The sequence below is a fragment of the Bicyclus anynana genome, chromosome 5, assembly GCF_947172395.1.
Source record: "Bicyclus anynana chromosome 5, ilBicAnyn1.1, whole genome shotgun sequence".
NCBI classification, from domain to species: domain Eukaryota; kingdom Metazoa; phylum Arthropoda; class Insecta; order Lepidoptera; family Nymphalidae; genus Bicyclus; species Bicyclus anynana.
Genome location: NC_069087.1, coordinates 14,900,643 through 14,923,737, shown reverse-complemented (window position 1 = coordinate 14,923,737; position 23,095 = coordinate 14,900,643). Strand labels below are relative to the sequence as shown.

The window sequence follows — 23,095 nt, the reverse complement described above, 5'->3', positions numbered from 1 at the left end:
GACATACGTTGTAGTAAAATATATACATAGTAGGTAAGAAAAATAGTTATCCACTGCAGCTATATTTACTCGTATTTAATAAAATATTTTTTGGGAGTATAATAATCTAAGAATCTATCGAACTCAAAATTTACAATGATAGGCATGTTCCCGCGTTCACCCACGGGCAAAAGGTATTCATCTGTGTGTTGAACAACCCCTCGGTTTTCAATTTCTCTTTTAATAATATCTTCGATAAATTCGTTTTCGCAGCGGAATTTGGCAATGCTACGTTTATACTGCCTCTGTAGTCTCCAGAGTTTACTCCTGTATTCAAGCGTTGGACAACTATCTTTAGCTCTTTGTGCAGCGTTTCTACGCCTGCGCAAATCCTTAATATACAGCGGTAGCTCGAAACGAGGTCCAGCCAGTTTTTCAGCAGGCACGAGATGCTCCGTATTCCCTTGATAAACAAGGTCCATGATTGCCATGATATCTGGGCGGTGTCTTTTCAAACCCCTGTATATCCACAAAACTTTCCTAATGTCTATGGTGAACTCATCTAGCTCCATAGTTGAACAGCGCGTTACTAAACTCAGGCTAAGTCTATGTCCTTGTTTTCACAGTTATTCACTATACAGCACCGGTAATATTTAACGTACGGAACGTTACACGTAGATATAAACAGAATAAAGTTTGCACAGTTCGAGTGTCGAGACTTGAATGTTATTTTTCGGTCAAAAGACGCTGTTTTATTATATTACATGCTACAGCAGGCATTTAAGGAGTGGGGGCACTGGACAATGCCAATACTTTCCGTTGCAGGTAGAAGGGACGTCTTATCTCTATGGATTACAAAAGAGCTTAAAACCTTTTGTTAATCCAAAGAACATGTAATAAACTTGAGAAATTAAAAAAAACAGTATCTTTGCATTGATAAATTGCCGAAAATGTAAAATGCGATAATAAAAAAGAGAAATATAACAAAACAATAAATAAAGATTTCATTTTAATTGTGTTTGTTTGTCTGTTCATAGTTCACGACAACAGTTTTGAAATTAGGCAAACATCAAAATGAAACTTGCTTCTTTTCTCTGTCCCATTTTATAATAGATTTATGTTACCTAGTAGGTAACTAGGTAACATAAACCTATTTAAATCTAGTTTACCTGTTCATTAAGAAATAAATACTAATTGTGTACATGCCGGAACAAACTGCAAACGAAACTGTGCCTGAAGTGGAAACTAGAAACTCTGTTGACTAACAATAAAGCTAACGATAATTATAACATTGTACGGCAAAGAAGCGAAATGAGGAAAGTTGTAGATTAAAATGGTTTGCAAACGTGATTGAAAGTTAACAATTTTATAATAAAAAAAATAAAAAAACCTTGTTACATTTTAAAATAGCGGTCCGCGTGAAAATCGATGTGAACTTTCAACCCCTATTTTATTCCCATAATATAATAAATAGTCTACTAATCATTTTACAAAATTATAACTCAGAACATGGACGATTTATAGTAAAAAGAAAACTTCAACTCCTTTTCAACCCTTTAGGGGTAGCTTTTGTAATATCTTGATTATAAAAATTTGGTATTTTCTGGCCAAGTTTCATTCAGTAGTTTCAGCGTGATGCTCAGTTAACAAAAAGACGGACAGACAGACAAAAAATGAAAAATATGATTGTTTAGGTTTCAGTATCGATATTTATATAAAATGCTCTCCAACAAACATTTTCAAAATATCTTCAATGTACAGAATTGGACCTGTTACAATTTTATCAAAACTAGGTACCTATAGATTGTCGGTGTTATAGATAGGTGACGTGCCTACCTAAATTAAGACAATTATGCAAATTTGTACGCCTCAGTTTTGATGCACTAGTGCCTATCTCTAGTATAAAATATCAATGGGTGTAGGTACTAACTTTTAAACTACCTAAGTAAAAAGAAAATTCAATCTACTAATTATACCTAATATAATGCTTAATATTATAAAGCTGAAGAGTTTGTTTGTTTGAACGCGCTAATCTCAGGAGCTACTGGTCCGATTAGAAAAAATATTTCATTTATCCCATTTATCGAGGAAGGCTATAAGCTGTAACGGAGACCGAAAAATCCTCAAAGAGATAAGTTTTCACTTATCTATTTACAATTTAAATTCAATTGATAATAAAATAAAGGATGGCGTCCAAACAAGCAACGGGCTGTGAATTATTCATAAGTTTTACTTAGGTATTGTGACTTAAACTGCTACAAAGGGTCCCTTAATCGAATTCGGATGTGGAAAATTATAAGTTAAGGGCCTGTGTAGGCACCTTATTTACTACTTCACAGATGAAGGACAGCATATAAGGTTACGTTATTTTTTGTTGTCAAAATAAAAAAATAGGTATAGGTTAGGTTAGGTAGTAAGCACTAGTATGCATCCAATCTCGGCAGGAATTTTTGAGGCTTCTCTGGACGACAACTGTTGGTACCTCTTACATTTTGCTTCAAATAAAACCGCAAGCTGTTCTGGATCGTGTGCTTTGGCCACTTCAAGCATCTTGACGAATATTTCCATACCTTCAAAGGCCTATAGTTACAATAAATATGTTTTTTAGTTTTAGTATTTTAAGTCCGCTTGGATATACTTTATTTGTTTGATTTCTCTTGACCTTGGACGCGTCACAATGAGTAACAAAAGTTTCAAAACACTAACGTACAAGTTAATATCTAACGCATTTTATGGTACAATTTGCTGGAAGTTTAGTACATATACGAACAGAGCAAAAATAAGAGACAATCTTCTCATCGAGCCCGCAGAGTCTTCTGCGTGGGTTCTATCGGCAGCTATCGATAGCTGCGTCATTGGATTTGGCCATATTGCTATAACCATTAAAAGGTAGAGCCGTCAAAGGCTAGAAAAAGTTATTTATAAAAACTATTATTATCTAGCGAACCGGTCCGGTAACATTGGTGGTGGGTTTAACACAATCTTCAGAAGGAAGTAGTAGGAACTAGAAGGTATAGGTATATTTATAATCTTTAGAACAAAGCATCTTTCAAACAAAGGGTGAAGGGTCTTAGGTTTGGTATCTAACAATTTTCGGAACTTTCTTTTGTTAATTAACTTTACTTTAACGTTAGCTACCTATACCTATAGGTTTAATAAAAATAGCTTTATTATATACCTGTACTTATTTGCTTATCTTAATATCCTATTTAAAACTCTATAAACTTGTAGCATTTATAATTATGAAAGTTTGGTGAAATTCTTTATTTTGCTGAAAATTTTCGAGATAATGTCACGTAATCAAGATCAATAGTAGATGCACCATCCAATTATCTAGATAGACCAGGCATTGTTACGTATTGAGTGTGCATAATTTGAGGACTGCATTGTTTATTACGATTATTACGATTCTGCATGTTGCCAGGAGGTTAGCTGGCCCATTCTTTTGATGATTGCTTTAAATTTTAAGGCAAGTACGAGTAGGTTAGAGATCCTCTTTGACGGCCTCCGTGGCGCAGTGATATGCGCGGTGGATTTAAAAGACTAAGATCATGGGTTCGATCCTCGGCTGGGCCGAAGTTTTCTTAATTGGTCCAGGTCTGGCTGGTTGGAGGCTTCGGCCGTGGCTAGTTACCACTCCACCGGCAAAGACGTACCGCCAAGCGATTTAGCGTTCCGGTACGATGACGTGTAAAATCGAAAAGGGTGTGGATTTTCATCCTATTCCTAACAGTTAGCCCGCTTCCATCTTTGATTGCATCATCAGTTAATTACTTACCGTCAGGTGATATTGTAGAAAAGGGCTAACTTGTAAAGAGTAAAAAAAAATCTGCGCAGGTACAAATTGTAGTTTTAAATGCTTATTCCGTGTTTGCGCTGAAAAATCCAAGTATCTTAATTCTGGTCTTGAGTGATAAAATAATATCATTTAGAAGGCGTTTGATATCTACATTAATTTAAGCGAAGCCGCAGGCAGAAACTACAAAATATCTTTATAATAAGCGCATTATCAACTGAGTAGTTGTACCAGAATGTAGAGTCAATTTGAATGAGAGCAGAGGGTATTTGGATATTTAAAATATAATAAGTAATTAAATTAAAATCAACAAACAATTTCCTAAATATATTTATCTATATGACTACCTATTCAAACACAACACTAAGCTAAACCTTCCCGCTTTTTCCAATCTTCTTTAAGTTGCGCTCTTTTCTTCTTTTTATATTCTGTCTTCTTGTGTTTCTGTTCATCTATTCTTTTTTTCTGTGCTGCCACACTGTTTTCGCCATTGAGCAATTCGTCCAATTTCGCTATCAACATATCTCGTGCCAACTTCCTGTTGTCATCTTGGCATCTACTGATGTGGCATTTTATAACTGTACCTTCAAATAAAACAACTATTTAAGTGTACAGACATAATCTATATCTCCACTAGCCGACGCCCGCGACTTCGTCCGCGTGAAACTTCATGTAAACTTACAACTACCCCTACCCTACCCCTACTACCTCTACCCTACTCCTACCTACCCCTACCCTACTTTTCTGGTTGATTTTTTACACCTTGTGTCCGAAAAACCCAAATATCTTACAGAACCCTATTTTTTACGAAAATAAAATTTAGCCTATGTTACTTGTGGATAATGTAGCTTTCGAATGGTGAAAAAATTTTTAAAATCGGTCCAGTAGTTTTTGAGCCTATTCATTACAATCAAACGAACAAACAAACAAACTTACAAAGTTTTCCTCTTTATAATATTAGTATAGATAACATATATACCTAATTACATTACCTACATTAAATATAATAAAGTAAGCATTACCTACATTAAATGCAATCCTGGAATGCCCATGAGGGATGTCCTCATGGGCGTAGCCAGGATTGCATCAAGGGGGGGCTGCTATACTTAAATTGAGTATCTCACATTAGTAATTGATACTGTCTCACCAAACTAGTGTTTACGGCCGAAACTGTAATGTTCAGCTTTAGCCACAATTTCGGTTTCGGCGGTAGTTTCGACAGGTTCTCTGCCGAAACGGATACTAAGCCGAAACCGGTTATTTCACCGAACCCTGGTCGAAACTGAAACCGTCGGTGGGACACTATATTGACAATTGCAATTCACGATACAGACGAACGTCGAAAGCAGGCAAGACACTGATATGGCACCTAACCCTCGAGATGGTACCCCGCTGTGATGATGATGATGATGATGATGATGATGATGATGTATGATGGATGATGAGAAATAGAGACGAATAGTATAGAGATAGTAGAACTTGGAGTAAAACAACTATGAAATTCTTTAATTTCCCAAAATATTTTAATTAATACATCTACAATATATAAAAAGACAAAGTGTGTGGTGTTGTAGTAGTAATCTCTGGATTTTGAAGATTCTTTTATCACTTTAGAAAGCCACGTTATTTGTGAGTGTCTTTGACAAAAATGCAGGGCGTCGGCTACACAAATCTAAAAATTTCCAAATTTCAGAGTTTAATAAGGATATAATTTTCTGTGGTTCTGGGTGATCAGTTCCCAGAGGCAAAGCCCATTGCCACCACACGCGTCGCAGGTTGCGGATAGCGAACGGCCCTCAGATATGAGGGTTAGCTGCGAATATATTGAATAAGCAGTCGCGGACAACGGGGCGGTCCATTGGAGAGGCGTTGGGGTGCCCGTGGCTGGGATACTCGTAAAACAACGCTAAACTCAATGATAATGGATGACAGTGGCGAATAAACGCCGCCGCTATAATGAAGGCGTTGGCTAGGTGCTGTCGGTCGCGGGGCAGCAGCTTAAGATACCGTTTGGCGTCTATAGCTCTGAGTGGAGCTACTGCACTATGGGGAGGCAGCAGTCCTCTATAGTAGGGAAGGAAAGCGCAACAGAATGCATCTGGAACCGGTTTCACCCCAAGTCAGCTGTGAGCAGGTCTAGAAATTGACTACTGGTCACAACACTGCGATGTGGAAAGCAACGGGAAACTACCACATTATCATTCCCTAGTAAAATCATGAGTGAGAAAACAACAAATACCCTCAGTGCCCGGCAATCGAGGGTGACAATCTCCGGGCGGGATTTCCGATTTAAAAACAACGACCATGGCGAGTTAAAGGTAACAACTTTGAACGTGCGAACGTTATACCAAGATGGTAAACTAGAGAATGCAATTATCGAAATGGGAAAACATCAATGGGATATTTTGGGAATGAGCGAAGTGAGATGGATAGACGGCGGAGATATACCAAGTTACGAGAATACTCACTTCTATTATTCAGGGGGCCAAAAGCATGAAAAGGGCGTCGGTTTTATTGTAAACAAGAGGGTTAAGTCTTGTGTAACAGGATATATTTCGTATTCTGACAGGGTAATGTTATTACAATTGAATACTAAGCCGATAAGGACTAACCTTATTCAAGTGTATGCACCAACAGCTGAAAGCACTCAAGATGAGTGTGAAAAATTTTACGAGGATATTAACGCGATACTTAAACTTGTTAAAAAACATGAGATTATTATAGTGATGGGCGATTTTAACGCCAAAGTTGGAGAGACTCTTGTGCACAACATCGTCGGTCAATATGGACTCGGTGAGAGAAACGAGAGGGGTGACCGCCTAATAGAGTTCTGTACAGAGCATACTTTAACCGTAATGAATACTTGGTTTAAACTACCAAAGAGGCGTTTATATACGTGGCAATCCCCAGCACACACAGATGGTAAAATTATAAGAAACCAAATTGACTACATATGTGTAAATCAGCGATATCGCAATGCCATTACTAGCGTTAAAACATATCCAGGGGTTGATATCCACTCGGATCACAATCCACTTACTTGTAAAATTAGGCTAAAACTAAAGAAAGTGCAAAAACGTAATAGTAGTAATAAAGTCCTTGATATTCTTAGGTTGACAGACGACAGAATCAAAGAACAATTCTCGAAGCAAACTGACGATAACTTCGTCACACAACAGATACTATACAGACAGAGTGTGTTGAGACCTTATGGAGTAATATTAAGGAGACTTTGTTAAATTCGGCTGAACAAACACTTGGTTATAGGGAGTATGTAAGCAGAAAACCTTGGATAACGGAAGAAATTTTAAAACTTTTCGATGAGCGTAAACAGAATAAGTTATGCGCAGACACTTATAAGCAAATTAATAGCAAGCTTGAGCTTAAAATTCGTGAAGCAAAAGAGAGGGATTTAATAACTCAGTGCCAAATAATCGAACATCTAGAAGCCACACATCAGTATGGTGAATTACACAAGGCCTTAAAAAGACTGTCTTCAGGTATAAAACCCTCTAGCCCTAGTACCATTTTGGATTTGAAAGGTAATCTTTTAATTACATTAGAAGACAAACTTAATAGATGGGAAGAATACATACAGAATCTTTTTCACGATTGCAGACCCGCTCAGCATGATTTTAGTTCACCATTGTCATTGTCAGGACCACCAATTTTGTTAAAAGAGCTAGATTATGCACTTGCATATATGAAATCAGGCAAAGCTACCGGAGAAGATGGAATTCCTACAGAACTTTTAAAGCACATGGGAAACAGGATGAAAAACAAAATGGTTACACTGTTTAATATAATTTATGACTCCGGGGTTATCCCAAAAGACTTGCTTCGTTCTGCATTTGTACCTATACCTAAAAAATCAAAGGCAGTAAAGTGTGAGGACTACCGTACTATAAGCTTGATGAGTCATACAATGAAGGTATTGTTGAAAATTATCTACAACCGCGTTAAAAGTAAATGCTTAGAAGGCTTAAGTTCTGAACAATTTGGCTTCAGACCTGGTATAGGAACTCTGGAGGCCATCTTTGCACTTAATTGTCTTGCGGAACGGGCAATTGAACACCAGCAGTGTGTCTATTTATGTTTTATAGACTACGAGAAAGCGTTTGATCGTGTCCAGCATCATAAGTTGATGGAGATTCTCGATAGAAAAGGACTAGATGAAAAAGACCGCAGACTAATCGGGAATCTCTATTGGTACCAGGAAGCTGCCATTTAAATTGAAGGTAAGCTATCCGAATGGAGACCGATTAAGAGAGGAGTCCGACAAGGATGCATACTATCCCCATTACTCTTCAATCTTTATTCGGAGGACATCCTTACCGACTTATTAAGGAATCATCCTGAGGGAATAAATGTTAACGGACAACGAGTCAACAATATCAGATACGCGGATGATACTGTGCTTATAGCTAATTCAGAAAGCGGGTTGCAGATTTTATTAGAGCATGTGGCTAATGCTGGTGATCTAATGGGACTGAATATTAATATTAGTAAAACCAAAGCAATGGTTATAGCGAAAACTGAGGTTCCACTTCCCAAAATATATCTACGTAGACAGATGCTCCCAGCAGTTAATAAATTTAAATACTTGGGCCGATACTTCACATCTGACTTGGACCATCAAGAAGAAATAAAATGCAGAATTGGACAAGGAAAGGCTGCATTTTATAAAATGTCCAAAGCCTTATGTGACCCCAAGATTCCTTTCCCTACAAGATATCGCGTTCTTAAATGTTATGTTTGGTCCACTCTTTTATATGGGTGCGAGACATGGGTCCTAAAAAAAAGAGTGTTGTCGACGGTTGCAAGCTTTTGAGATGTGGGGGCTAAGGAAAATGTTTAAAATTTCCTGGAAAGACTTCGTCTCGAATGATCAAGTTTTAAAAAGAGCCAATTGTAACCGAAGCCTCATGACAACCATTAAGAGGAGGAAAATCGCATTTTTCGGGCATCTGCAACGGGGATCCCTCTATGAGTTTCCTAGGTTGATCCTAGAAGGTAAGATACCCGGAAAACGTGCTCCAGGAAGACAGCGGAAAAAGTGGATAGATGATGTCAAAGAGTGGACCAAGTTAACATATACACAGCTTAAAAATACTGCAAAAGACCGGAAGAGTTTTCTACACATGACCGCCAAACTTCAGCTGGAAGAAGGCACCTAATGATGATAATTTTCTGTCTCATATTTCAAGTTATATATACTAGCGCATGCTGCGCGATTTCACTTGCGTATTTCCCGTTTCCACAGGAATATGGGGATAAAATATAGCCTATAGCACTCATAGTGAGGGAAAGCGTAGATTCCTAACAGTGAAATAATTATTCAAATTGGTTCAGTAGTTTCAGAGCCAATGCAAACAAACAAACAATCAAATCTTTCCTCTTTATAATATTTTATATTATAGTAATATAGTATAGATAAACATTAAGATGTAATATGGGGTTAAAATAGGGATGAAAGCTTACACCGACTAACTTGTGAACAAATACACCCACTAAAGCGTTTTTCAAATAGCATGGGTACAGTGACAGTTGCCTTATGACGTTCATTATATGTATTATTATTGTGATATGCGGCCATCACTCTCCTATTAAAAAGTGGAAGCACAATCAGCAACCAAAAAGCATCCCCACTCAATGAGTGCAAAATACAAATTCTTGGCCCTCAATTCAAGTATTCATTTGCGAATTCATCCTTAAACTTGATCCAGGTTAAAGGACATGGCCGAAAAATGACATTGCGTTTACACGTACTTAGCAAGTGTATTTATATAATAAAAATAGAAAGATGAATTAACACATAATTCTTAACCTCTCTGAACTTCTCAGTTTTTATTTAAAAATAAAAAGATTGCAATATGTATTCGTCCACATCCAATGCTTCTGTCCAAAGAATACTCGCGCTAATTTTAAGAATTACTGGTCCGATTTGAAAAATTCTTTCAGTGTTAGATAGCCCATTTATCGAGGAAGGTTATGGCATATATATAATCCCCGTATTCTTACGGGAACGGGAACCAGGTGGGTGAAACCGCGCGGCGTCAGCTAATAATCAAAATAAAATCCATACCATGCCTAAAGGACTTAGGTGTAGTATCGTGTAAATAACTACATACACATCAATTTTTTTATATGTTTATATGTCTGGTTAGACATATAGAGAGCAACCAATTCATGTTATTAATGAAGCACTATAAAACCTTTTAAAAAATAATCTGATTTAAACAAGCTCATAGGTATTTTAGCACTGTACTGCTAAACATGTAACAATTATTTGTAGGTAGGCGTTATAGATAATAATAAACGAAGATGTACCTAACTTTTTGCCACATCCACAGGTAGGTAACGTACTACACCGCTAAATCGCTTGGGGATACGTCTCGTCGTCTCAATAATTAGCCACTACTAACGATAGGAGATCTACCACCAGATCAGAACTTCAGGCCTATTTTGTATATACATTTTAGTGGTTTTAGTAGGTCACATTTTCAGCGGTGGATATTTATCTATATTTTTCTCGGTGTACGATTCTAAATAATTCGATAAAAATGTGGCCTACTATTACTTAATCCATGTCAGGTTACCGTAATAATTCTCAACATCTGTATGATATTGTGAAGCGTCATAAGTGCTTTACTATCAGAATAATAATTTATTTATACTATAAATAAATAATTATTCTTACTTATAAATCTTGCAATACCTACAGCTCGTCATTATTTGGAAGACGAGCCTACGACGGTCAGCGGTCAGCGAGCCAGCGCGGTTCACCATTTTGCAATGCAACATAGTACATAGAAGCGGACGTTTCGCGCGAAATAAACATGACATGTTTAAGTCTAGTCTGTTGTAATGACAACTTCTGCGAGTTTAATATTTATAGTAATTTAATATACCATTTTTTAGCATCATAAAATACCAAATATCATTTGTGTAAATTGAAATTAGTAACTCATACAAAAATCGGCCATGTCCTTTGTTTTGAATTTGGGATTTTATTGAATGTTCAGCTATAATATAATTTAAAGGCCTTTAAATATAGATATAATTTTCTTTACCAATAATTCTAAACTAAACTGTCAAAGCAAAATTGACCAGTTTTTAAGTGAAATTGTGCATCCTTTTTATTATATGAGGTCAATGATTACAGAAAACTTTCAGGAGTGAAACAAACTGTCACCGTACCCATGCCATCTGAAAAACACTTTAGTGAATTATAATAAAAAAATACCTGTTGGGATGTGTGTAAGCACAACACAGTTAGCATTTTTATTCACTGCTGATCCACCTGGACCGCTGCCTCTTACAAACTGTTCAGCTAAATCAGACTCATTGATTTTGGGCAGTTGAGAATAATCTACTGTGTGTTTTGATGCAATATGTGTGCTTAGTATTGGTGCTAAGCTTCTTTGGAGTCTACAGAAATACTTTAAGCTTAACATCTTTAGATTATGGAACCCCTTTGCAGCAATGCTTCTCCTTTCTGAAAAAATACAAAAACAAACATTAAATATTAACACACAACCCAGAGACATTAAAATATGAAATATGATTATATTTTTCTACAAATTTGAGTGAGATTTTTATATATCTACATTTATTTGATAGTTCATGTATGTTGATAAATAAAAATTGAACTTTTAACCACATTTTTATTATTTTTACAAATAAAAAAAAATAACCTGACTACATAAAAATGGACACAGTGGAGCCATGGTCGCGCCGACTGTATATGGTCTAATGTGATTATGCTTGGACCATTTCTTTAAACGTTACGATATCGTAAGTTATACGATAATCGATATAGTAATTAAAAATTACAGCCCACACGATATTGCAATTACACACACATACTCATTTTGATGCTTGGTCTGTCATCTTACAAACATCCAAAAAGACTGCCCATAAAAGCCACTATATTCAACCTGATTAAATAAGTTCAGTAACAATATTTTTTTTATTGAATATTTATAATATTCAAACCAAGAGCCAATGAGATTGCGAGTACCATCAAGAATAACAACCAACCTTGAAAGCGTGGGTGATATCTTCAGGCTTGTCCAAAGCCTTGTTTCGTTTAAATTCGCTAGAAATTCTTCTCTTGTAGTAAGCGACGTCAGTGAGTTTCAATGATTTAGAGTAAATTAATAAATTTTTATACAGTTTCAGTACCTCTGCTCTAGAGACAGACATGTTCTTAATCTATAAAATTCTCAAGTTTTAACTAGTTTAAATTTGAATACCATTATATCATAATTATCATAGTCACACCGATCTTCTATGTTCTAACTTCTTGTATTATATTGAAAATCTTGTCTTGAAACTTGTTAAAAAACTATTGAAATTTTACATTCTTAAAATTCTACTAATCTAAATTCTTGACTTGACAATGACCACAGATCACTATAGACTAGACAATAACTGTCACTGTCATTTGTCAAATAATGACAAATGACAGTGACAGTTATTGTGATTGTCAGTCTATCGTTGCCACAGAAAAATATTATTTAGAACTGACACTGGTAGTTGGTACTGTTTTAGTCTGTAACTAAAAAACTTTTATTTTTCAATGAGAGAAAAAAAACAACTATTTGATAATTACATGCTAATTCTATTCTAACTTATAAATAAGTTGGAACAAGCAAGATGACGTGATCTACAATTCTGCAGTACACAATACTCTTGTACGAAAAATAAAAAAAGGAGTGAGTGAGGATATCTAACTCATTCCAGTAAAAGTCGTAACTCAGACCAATTATAGAAGGACCTGTACCGTACTCATAATCACGAACAAAATTGTCTGTCATTTTCTGAGAAAAACGAGCTTAGATTTGGTATATATCAAAAACTAAACTACAAGTTTTTGCCCGTTTTTACACAATTCAATTAACAAAAAGGTATTTTTACTTTAACTGACGAACACGATTACAACTATTTAACATCGATTCTATAGAGACAGTTTTTATAATCACATTAGATCGTTGATCATATACTTTGACAGAAAAGTAACGTCTAGCGAGGCAGGTCCTATACAATAATTGGTCTGAGAGTAGTAACAATTATTTTGTCTATTTAATTGTTTAACAAGCATTTACTATTATCAATAACAACTCTCAAGTGAGGTTTTAGCTTTAATTTTTAAACATAGGTTCCTTCTTTAAGTGCGATGTGTATTCTAAATAAAATGAACTTTTCTTTATTTTTTCCTGATATAGTATCAGTGTCTAGTCTAGTATTGTCATCACTTTCAACAGTCACCTTCCCTTGATGGAATAGATGTTGAATCTAAATCGCTTGGCGGTACATCTTTGCCGATAGATGATAACTAGCCACGGCCGAAGCCTTCCACCAGCTAGACCTGGACCAATTAAGAAAACCTCAAACGGCCCAGCCGGGGATTTTAACATCCAAGAACTGTTTGAAGCCCACTATGACAGTACATAAAATAAGTTAATTTCATAACAATGACACAAAGCAGCGTGTTGCTCCGCCGCAGTACCACTTTAATATTATGTTGTGTGTAAGATAGATGGAAATAAATATTACTTCAGCCGTTTTAATGTCGCAAAGCGCCTTTCAACGCTGCTGTAGCTAGTGCAGTTTCGTCCTTAAATCACAGGGACTTCCCCGTGTTCCATTTATAAACAATGACGTAACCACAAGTGAAATCTTTATTCTAATCAGTTACGTTCGGAATCAATCCAACTTCCCATTCTCTACTTTAACCAATAAAACATTAATGTTGTTTCTAAATCTAATTGAATATTTTAAATAGACGTACTGATTAAAAAACTATTTTATGTAAAAATACAAAAATAGTAATTAAGTGACAAATTCTTTATAATGTGAATGACAACATTTTAAGTTCAATATCATAGATTCATAATATAATTTTAACATAATATTATGTTTACGATCTATGAACTTATAAATTATAATATTGTTATTGTTCGGCTTCGGAACGTACTTTTTGTTTTTTGAGTGTTTGCTGTTTGATAGATTCTAATTCCAGAATTTCCAGAGATCTTTGCGTGTTGTGTTTGGTTTGGTAAATAAAATCAGATTTGTCGCATAATGTTACGTTCAGATGCAGAAGTTAAATCTTTGGATAATTTATTTGAAAATGTCAATTCTGTGAATCTTGAAACTATTTTGAAAGTACAAAATGATGTTGATCCTCACGACATGACTTCATTGGTATTTCTGTTGTACGAAGTACCAGACACGGCGCTCCAACGATTGATCGTTTATCAAAGGGTATCTAAAGATATGGAGAGTAATAATATGAACTTGCTCTATGATTGGGCTCTTTACGCACAATCTCGTCCAACTTGGAAATATGAATTCCTGGAAGCTCTCTGCATATGTCGACTGTTTAATGTTATTAGAAAGCTTGGTTTCAATGTAACGAGTGTGAAGAAGCACTATTTACCTGAAAATGTTTATGTAAATGTTTATATAGATCCTGTAAAAAAAGTTTTGTATAATCTTTGCGAACAAATGACATCTGAGAATTATCAGAAATTAAAAAGGACTCTGACCACATATAATATAGATGTTTCAGAACATGAATCATGCGAAGCTGTGTTTTTGGAACTGATGTGTCAGAAATTCATTAAACTAGGAACATACAACACTGAAAGGAAAGCATATACTGCAACATATAACTTAGAAAAGCTAATAACTATAATAGAAAACTTTGGAGGGCTCAGTAAATATGCTACTATTCTCAAAGAAGTACAAAACCGGGTGAACAGTCACAATACTTCAAGTGAATCTATTGTCTCTAGTACCCCCTTAACTAAAAATAATTCAAGTGATTCTAAAAACCAGCAAGAAAATGTAAAGGAAAGTTATGATGATATATTTAAGATGCTCAATGAATTGCATTTTGAAGATGTACCCATTCAAAATTTAAAGTCGGACACTAGAATAATAAAAAAGGATGCCTATGTGATTAAAAATAAAAACCGTCTAGGTATTTGTTGTATAATAAACCAGGAAATTTTTCACCCTTCAAAGGATAGTATAGACAGAAAAGAAAAACTTAATCTGGAAGATCGTTTAGGTTCTACAAAAGATCTCTATTGTTTGGAACGGACAATGTCATCATTGAAATTTGAAGTAAAGAGTAAATCCAACTTAGATCATAAGGAATTTATTAAATTTATCAAAGATGTTATAAAAAATGATGTCAAACCTGATGACAGTGTCTTTATGCTCTGCATTTTATCACACGGAGTAAGGGGTCATGTATTTGCAGCTGATTCAGTTAAAATAAAAGTCGAAGATATACAGAATATGTTGGACTCTGACGAAGCTCAGAACCTTCATGGGATCCCAAAAGTATTGATACTTCAAGCCTGCCAGGTTGATGAAGAGCCAGAAATTAGTAAGAAAATAGTAGCAGATGGGCCAAAGTTAAGTTCCTATTTAAGAAAGTCTAATTTTCTAATATGTTGGGCTACTGCTCCGGAGTATGAAGCATACAGAATTATTGATAAAGGTTCATTGTTTATTCAATGTTTGTGTGCTATGATGATAAAAGAAACAAAGGAACATTTATATGACATATTTACAAAAGTAACATTGAGAGTCACTAATCTGTGTACAAATCTCTGCAAGCTTCAGGTACCAAAATGTGAATCTACATTAGTTAAAAAGTTATATATTCATGATGAATAATCTTTGAAGATTTTAAAACAAAGATCATAGCTTGACCTAGATTTTTTCAAGATTTTAGGTCTAGCTTTAATATAATACTGGCAGACCCCTGCATCTCTGCCCTTGTGAAATCAGAACCAAAACTGAAAAATATAAAATTTTGGCAACAGAGACATTTTAATTAACTGAACAGTTCACTGGAACTGGGATCAACAGTGCAATTTTCAGATACACAGTAAATAATATACAAAAATCGTTTTGAAAGACAAGTGTTTTAATTACAAAGTTACAAAACTGCAATGTAGACATTGTTGTCGATATGGAGGTACATATAGGAATCTTGAACATAAGTGTTGTACTGGCAAATCAATGTCACCTAATTATATTTATTGTAATCTAGTTTAAAGTCTATATTTTGATGAAGTACCTAAAGTAAGAAATAAAATATTTACAATTTTAACCTAACGTTTCAATATTTATTTTAACATCTGCTTTTGTGAAATCCATTACAGCTGCTTCTAAGGCTTTCCGTTCATCATCAGTCTTTAGAGTTGCCCACATGGAGTCTAAATATGCTCTTTGATGTTTTTGTATGAACTTAAAGCTATGCTTCAATGTTGCCCCGACATGAAGTGTTCTTAAACTGACATCTAGTTTACCAAGTTTAGTGATAAATGGTAAACTGCTTGTCACAAATCTATGTGGTCCATGTCTTGACCGGATGATTGCTATTCTTGTGTTTTCATTGCAATATTTTGTCATAAGTCCTGTCTTAACAGCTGCAACACCAAAATCACCATGCAGTTGTTGTATTTTATCTACTAGTGTATCATGGAATATTTTTGACTTTAATGACAGTGGTTTGTTATCCGGAATCATTGGAGACAAGATTTCAATAGTTACATACCTGAAAAGGTTAGATTAATCAAAAACTATAAATACAAAAAGAGGATGTTTTTGTGAAAATATAGTTTTTATATTACCTACCTGTTTTTAAAACGAACCATAGTTTATGATACAATAATAAATATCTTACAAAATATATATTTGGTATTTTGGGATCACAAGGTAGAAAAGCAATTGTTTTTATTTCATGATTTGATTATTATTAAAAAATAAGAAAATCAAATACACATAGATTGAGAGTTTTACACGTGCTCAAGGAACATACAATACAATACAGTAATAATGTTTTTATTAGCTGTGCTGGACTCAGTGCCCACAAAAGTCAAATGAAGTCTGTGCCCAAATGTAAAAAGAATTTGATTTCTAGACCATAATTTAAATGAAAAAAGTAAAAGTCAATGTCACAAATGTTGGCGGCAAGGAGATATATTTTGAAAAAATGTTGTTTTGGCAAGTTTAGGGCGGTTTGTTTTTAAGCAATCTATGATTACTTTTGTTTTTAATTTTAATTATCAAAAACATAAAGAATTAAGATTCTATTAAAAAATACTATTATGAAAAAAGATTATTATTTGAATTACATTGCTTCAGATAAAGTTTAAAGGACAGGATAGTGAACTGTGAGGTTATCAGGAGATGTACAGATACAGACCCAAGTGACTTTTATTATCTAAGTATTTTACAACCAAGGTCATTATTTTATAACTTAGTATTATTATTGATTATCATGTACTCTGTTTTGTTATATGGTTATAACACTAATCTAAGGATATGATGTACAGAAAATAAATTTCAAGGAAAAACAATTACTATATACAGGTATGTTTAGTTTGTTACATACTATATGATAGAACTGTATTTATATAATTGTATAATAAACATAAATGTTTATCTATTGTACAATTATGTTAGTACAAATACTTACACAGTTTATCATTACAAACATTCTCATTAAGTACTTTAAACATTTTACAGGCACATAAATGGAAATAACTGTACCTAATATTTGAGAGTCATGAACAACACATACTTCATCGGTGTTGATGTGGGGTCAGGCAGTGCACGTGCGGCCCTTGTGGACTGCAATGGACATGTTATTAAATCATCAGTCAAGGAATTACAGACATGGAAACCAAAAATAGATTACTATGAACAGTCTTCAGATGATGTATGGAACTGCTGTGAATATGTCATTAAGGTTCGGATTTTCAACATTTAATATTATCATCATTAAACTCATCAGACATAGATGTTTGTCCTACTAGAGTACAAGACTATATCCTGGGCCTTTTTTGCCTAGGCCTTTTTTTGGCCTAGAGCCTAGAGGACACTGACCTTGGATTCACCACACAGCTCCGCAATCTTTAATCTTTGACTGGATTTGACGGCCTCCATGGCACAGTGGTATGAGCGGTGGGTTTCCTTGGTTCAATCCCCAGCTGAGTCGATTGAGGTTTTCCTAATTGGTCCAGGTCTGGCTGGTGGGAGGCTTTGGCCGTGGCTAGTTACCACCTTACCGGCAAAGATGTACCGTCAAGCAATTTAGTGTTCTGGTACTATGCTGTGTAGAAACTGAGAAGGGTGTGGATTTTCATCCTCCTTTAACAAGTTAGCCCACTTCCATCTTAGATTGCATCATCGCTTACCATCAGGTGAGATTGTAGTCAAGGGCTAGCTTGTAAAGAATAAAAAACAAACTTGATTCTCCTTTATACTGTGATAAAATTTCATTGCAATCTTTTTATTACAGAATGTTATACAAAATGTATCTCCAGCTCACATAAAGGGGATAGGCTTTGATGCTACATGTTCTCTTGTAGCTTTGGACAAAAATGGTAATCCCAAAGCAGTGAGTCACTCAAACAGCAACAATCAGAATATAATTATGTGGATGGATCACCGGGCTCAGGCAGAAGCTGATTACATAAATAATTGTGGACATGAAATTCTTAAATATGTTGGTGGTAAGGTCAGCTTAGAAATGGAGATGCCAAAACTGCTCTGGTTGAAAAAACAAATGCCAGAACAATGGCTTGAATATGGCTACTTTTTTGACCTCCCAGACTTTTTGACATGGAAAGCTACAGGTTCTATGACTCGATCATTATGTTCATTAGTGTGTAAATGGAATTATGAGTGTTCCACTGATGGGAGAGTTGGATGGAATTTGGATTTTCTTGGAAAAATTGGTCTTGACGACTTAGCTATGAACAACTTTGAAAGGATTGGTAGCAAAGTGTTGATGCCAGGAGAATATTGTGGGGGGTTGACCAAGGAAATAGCAGAAACTCTTGGCCTAATAGCTGGCACCCCAGTGGCTACTTCAATCATAGATGCACATGCTGGAGGTTTGGGTATGATTGGGGCACATGGAGAAAATATTGATGGTGATATGTCAACAAGATTGGGTCTAATTTGTGGTACATCCACTTGTCATATGGCTGTAAATGTAAAACCCGTGATGGTCAAAGGTATTTGGGGCCCATACTTTAGTGCAATGGTCCCTAACATGTGGTTAAATGAGGCAGGACAAAGTGCTTCTGGTATGTTACTTGATTATGTTATATCAAGTCATCCCGCTGGAAGTAGGCTTCTTGACCAGAAAAATACTGGAGAGTAAGTTATCAATTATTTTTTCATAAAATGGAGCGAGTGTGGTTTAACTAAACTGAAAATTTTAAACATATTTAGAAATATACATCAGCTCTGTTTTTAATAGAGTGAGTTTAGTTATCAACTGTGGTAACAACATAACTATAGAACACTATTCCATGTAACATTTCCCATTACCTATCATCTTCTATTATAGGGTTCGTAATCATTTGAGAGGGTTATTGGTACAAATGGCGAAAAATCAATGCCTTCATGATGTTAGTTTGTTGACTAAAGATTTTCATGTGTGGCCTGACTTCCATGGCAATCGCTCACCTTTGGCTGATCCTACAATGACAGGAATGGTAGTTGGATTGACAATAAATAGTAGTGAAGAAAACCTAGCACTACTGTACCTTGCCACTATGCAGGCACTGGCGGTAAGATTTAATTTTCACTTAAGTATTTTTTATTTAATAAAAACTTTAGCTATTATCAGATATAAACTTTAAGTAATAAAATAAGTAATGTCTCTATTGGTAAACGGTATTCATCAAGAAAGGCTGTAGTATAATTATAGTATTTGTAGTTTTTAATTAAATATTTGTAATTTTGCAGTATGGTACGAGACACATAATAGATGCATTGCTGACTGCGGGATATGCACCATTCAAATCTCTTCCTATATGTGGGGGAATCACAAAAGATCCACTATTTATCCAGATACAAGCTGACTCAGTTGGCTTGCCTATATTAAAGCCACATGAAAAAGATTCTGTTTTGGTCGGGTCAGCCATACTTGGAGCTTGCGCTTCGCGTTACTTTAACAGCGTTCAAACAGCTATACAAAGTATGGGAGGAACTGCAGATGTGGTCCATGCGAATCCAAGTGTTAAATCATTCCATGATAAAAAGTATGAAGTGTTCCTTAAAATGTTTCAAGATCAAATATTATACAGGAATATTATGACTAGCTAAACTCCTAGGCGTATAGAATGGACCTGTGCCCACCCTAGGATTCTGGGTTACCAATGTGGATTATGGAATTTTATTATGATACTAATAATAGACTTAATGTCGGGGGCCAGGCCCACCCTAGAAATAATCCTAGATACGATAAACTTAATAATAATATGGTTTTAGAAGTTAAGATAATGGGTAAGTATATTTTGGTTAAATAAAAAACAAAAATTGCTACATATAATGATGAGTAGGAAGTTTACAAAAAATAATTATGACTTTATCTGATTATATTATGACTAATTAAAGATTTTTTTATTAAAAAAAATATAACCGACTTCTTAGACATAATATTTTCAACCTACCGATCAGATCAGAGACAAAGATGACGTTTCATGTGTTGTTTGATTTTTAGCAGTAAATAGGGACGTCATAAAATCGATAGTCAGGAATTAGATGATTGCTATTGATTTGTTAGATTTGGACCAAAAAAAATATATAATAATTTAGATTTTATTGAAATAATTATTATTGATGAAAATATTTAACTAGTTCACGATTTTATCAACCCATTAAATAAAATATATTTGTAATTCAATTACAATGAAAAGCATTTCTCGCAAAATATTAATAATTGGATACTTTACAGTAAATTGTTAATTTATAATGTGTAAAAAACATATAATTAATATAGGTATATTCATCATCATCATATCAGCCGACGGACCGTCACTGCAGGACATAGGCCTTTTGTAGGGACTTCCAGGACCAAACATCACGATTCTAAGCCGCCTGCATCCAGCGAATATCTATGACTCGCTTGATGTCCTTAGCCCATCTGGTGGGGGGTTGACCAACACTGTTTCCTAGTGCGGATTCGCCATCCCAGCATCCCTTGGGACCCTAATGACCATCGGCTCTTCGAACTATGTGCCCCGCTCATTGTCACTTCAGCTTCGCGACACGTTGAGTTGAGCTATGTCGGTGACTTTGGTTCTTCTGCGGATCCCTTATTTCTGATTTGATCACACAGAGATACTCTTAGCATAGCTCGTTCCATCGCCCGCCGTGTGTCTCTGAGCCTAGTAAGAGGCCTATAGTTAGCGACCAAGTCTCGGATCCACTGATCATCACTGGCAACATGCATTGTTCGAAGACTTTTGTCTTCAGACACACAGAATTTTTCCGACTGCGGCTCAACCGAGTTGGATTCGGCAGTTCACATCTTTTTCGAAATTGGACATACCTAGCTGGACCACATGTATTTACCTATACGTATTCGTCAACAATTTCGAGTGCAACGTTCTCAACTTTAACTGGCTGGAGCGATAGGTGACCATTAAACATTATTTTTGTTTTGGACAAGTTCATTTTCAGGCCCACCTGTTGAGAAACTCTGCTGTCATTGAGCATGGTACTAAGGTATACGCAATTGTGATTCATTCGATTGTTAGTATCGAATGCCAACAGAGACACAAAATGACGTCATGTCTCATTATCTAACAAAATGTGTCAGAACTATCATTATTTTAAGGAAGGAAAAATATTTGAATTTCTTAGGTAAATTATTTTTATATTGTATGCTATATGATTTGAGCAAGTTCTAATTACACATTTTGTACATTTATTTCATTTCTTATATATCATTGTATTTTTTTTATTGATTTTAATCGAATCATAATCGTTAGGACATCAATATTCTTTATAAGCTGGATGCTGGTCACATTATTTGACGTTTCTAATTGTCATTTTAGTTTCTACAATAATAAAAAAAAAAGATTATCAAACACATCGCATAGAGTAGACAAAATATTCGATTACTATCGATTGATGTTTTGCTGTTCCGTCAGAAGAATCGATTCTTTTTAGATGTTGTTTTTATTACCTGTCTAGGGTATAAATACTTTCAAATAAAATGTAACTTTTACGGTGGAATTCATACGGTGGAATTCATAGTCGTAGTAGGGGGCCCCTAAGGGGATTATTCAGCCGCTATGTGTCGAATTCAACCCCTACGCGTTTCATAGACAAAAGAAACCCCTCATTTGACAGGAGCTGGCGGCTGACTGCTGAATTACCGATATTTGTCAGCCAAACCATCCCCTAGCATTTTTTTTTGTTGTTATTCGTGATTTATTTATTAGAAAGTGGACGTTCGGATCGTTATAAGTGAAGTTATAAATAGCGAGTTATATCAGTGCCCAAGATATATATTCGCAATTGCGTAAACCCAGTATAATACTATGGCGATATGGAATGTACGAAAGATTCTCATATTAGGCATAATATGCCTCTGTTTGATGAAGAATGAACACAGAAGACCAAGAGAGGAATACCAATACCGCTAGTATTATACATTCTAGCAGCACTTCGATTCTATGAAACGGGATGTTATCAGGTACGTACCTTTGTTCAATATCAATAATTTTTTGTTCATGAAGACGCCGCGGTTTCACCCTGTGTGGTTCCCATTTCCGTAAGAATATGGGGATAAAATATAGCCTATAGAGCTCGGGGATAGTGTAGCTTCCCAACAGTGAAAGAATTTTTTTAATTGGTTCAGTAGTTCCAAAGCCTATTCAAAACATACAAACAAACAAATCTTTCCTGTTTCTATTATTAATTATAAATTAGGAGTAGATATAAAACCAATTAGCCCAGTGGGTATGACCTCTGCCTTTTATTATGATGGTGTAGGTTCCCAACAGTGATAGAATTTTTCAAATCAGTTCAGTAGTTACAGATCCTATTCAAAACAAACAAACAAATTTTTCCTGTTTATAATATTAGTATAGATAAATTAGGAGTAGGTCAAAATCCATATAGCCCAGTAGATATGACCTCTGCCTTCTATTCAGAGGGTGTAGGTTCAAATGCTGTCTGAAACATGCACCTCCAAATCATTTCAGTTATATGCATTTTATGAATTTAAATGTATATTACATGTCTCATACGGTGAAGGAAAAACATTGTCTCTACATGTGTGAAGTCTGCCAATTCACATTGGGCCAGCGTGGTGGACCTTATCCCTCTCATTCTGAGAGGAGACTCATGCTTAACATACTCATGATGAAGAATTTAATTAGTTTGTTTGTTTGTAATCTAACCTATATAAATGTAACTAACATAATGTTTATTTTCAGACTGTAGGTGCAGTCCATCAAGCATTCTATGAAATAACAT

The 23,095-nt window shown here is 35.2% G+C and overlaps 4 protein-coding genes across 4 annotated transcripts; 2 read left to right on the top strand and 2 right to left on the bottom strand.

Annotated features, from left to right (window-relative positions):
* Nucleotides 1-4,087: 4,087 nt before the first annotated feature.
* On the bottom strand, nt 4,088-11,831 carry LOC112043455 (mitochondrial translation release factor in rescue). Its single transcript, XM_024078865.2, has 3 exons — nt 11,819-11,831; nt 11,022-11,273; nt 4,088-4,359 (listed from the first exon to the last, which is right to left on the bottom strand). The coding sequence occupies exons 2-3, from the start codon at nt 11,230-11,232 to the stop codon at nt 4,139-4,141; spliced, it is 432 nt and encodes a 143-aa protein (XP_023934633.1). The 5' UTR covers nt 11,233-11,273; nt 11,819-11,831; the 3' UTR covers nt 4,088-4,138.
* Nucleotides 11,832-13,659: 1,828 nt separating this feature from the next.
* On the top strand, nt 13,660-15,914 carry LOC112043434 (caspase-8). Its single transcript, XM_024078846.2, has one exon. The coding sequence runs from the start codon at nt 13,865-13,867 to the stop codon at nt 15,473-15,475; it is 1,611 nt and encodes a 536-aa protein (XP_023934614.2). The 5' UTR covers nt 13,660-13,864; the 3' UTR covers nt 15,476-15,914.
* On the bottom strand, nt 15,708-16,613 carry LOC112043445 (ribonuclease P/MRP protein subunit POP5). The gene is made up of 2 exons (XM_024078855.2): nt 16,442-16,613; nt 15,708-16,361 (listed from the first exon to the last, which is right to left on the bottom strand). The coding sequence occupies exons 1-2, from the start codon at nt 16,459-16,461 to the stop codon at nt 15,911-15,913; spliced, it is 471 nt and encodes a 156-aa protein (XP_023934623.1). The 5' UTR covers nt 16,462-16,613; the 3' UTR covers nt 15,708-15,910.
* Nucleotides 16,614-16,768: 155 nt separating this feature from the next.
* Nucleotides 16,769-20,220, top strand: LOC112043425 (FGGY carbohydrate kinase domain-containing protein). The gene is made up of 5 exons (XM_024078835.2): nt 16,769-17,179; nt 17,336-17,558; nt 18,111-18,976; nt 19,170-19,392; nt 19,571-20,220. The coding sequence occupies exons 2-5, from the start codon at nt 17,376-17,378 to the stop codon at nt 19,928-19,930; spliced, it is 1,632 nt and encodes a 543-aa protein (XP_023934603.2). The 5' UTR covers nt 16,769-17,179; nt 17,336-17,375; the 3' UTR covers nt 19,931-20,220.
* The last annotated feature ends 2,875 nt before the right edge of the window (nt 20,221-23,095 follow it).

What these genes read in the sequence shown, in the direction of transcription:
- LOC112043425 (XM_024078835.2), top strand. Translation starts at nt 17,376, where the DNA reads ATGAACAACACATACTTCATCGGTGTTGATGTGGGGTCAGGCAGTGCA. An exon ending in GCTGTGAATATGTCATTAAG is followed by an intron (nt 17,559 to 18,110) that starts GTTCGGATTTTC and finishes TTTTTATTACAG; the next exon opens with AATGTTATACAAAATGTATC. An exon ending in GACCAGAAAAATACTGGAGA is followed by an intron (nt 18,977 to 19,169) that starts GTAAGTTATCAA and finishes CTTCTATTATAG; the next exon opens with GGTTCGTAATCATTTGAGAG.
- LOC112043445 (XM_024078855.2), bottom strand. Translation starts at nt 16,461, where the DNA reads ATGGTTCGTTTTAAAAACAG. An exon ending in ATGGTTCGTTTTAAAAACAG is followed by an intron (nt 16,362 to 16,441) that starts GTAGGTAATATA and finishes TAACCTTTTCAG; the next exon opens with GTATGTAACTATTGAAATCT.
- LOC112043434 (XM_024078846.2), top strand. Translation starts at nt 13,865, where the DNA reads ATGTTACGTTCAGATGCAGAAGTTAAATCTTTGGATAATTTATTTGAA.
- LOC112043455 (XM_024078865.2), bottom strand. Translation starts at nt 11,232, where the DNA reads ATGTTAAGCTTAAAGTATTTCTGTAGACTCCAAAGAAGCTTAGCACCA. An exon ending in GCTTACACACATCCCAACAG is followed by an intron (nt 4,360 to 11,021) that starts GTATTTTTTTAT and finishes TTTTATTTGAAG; the next exon opens with GTACAGTTATAAAATGCCAC.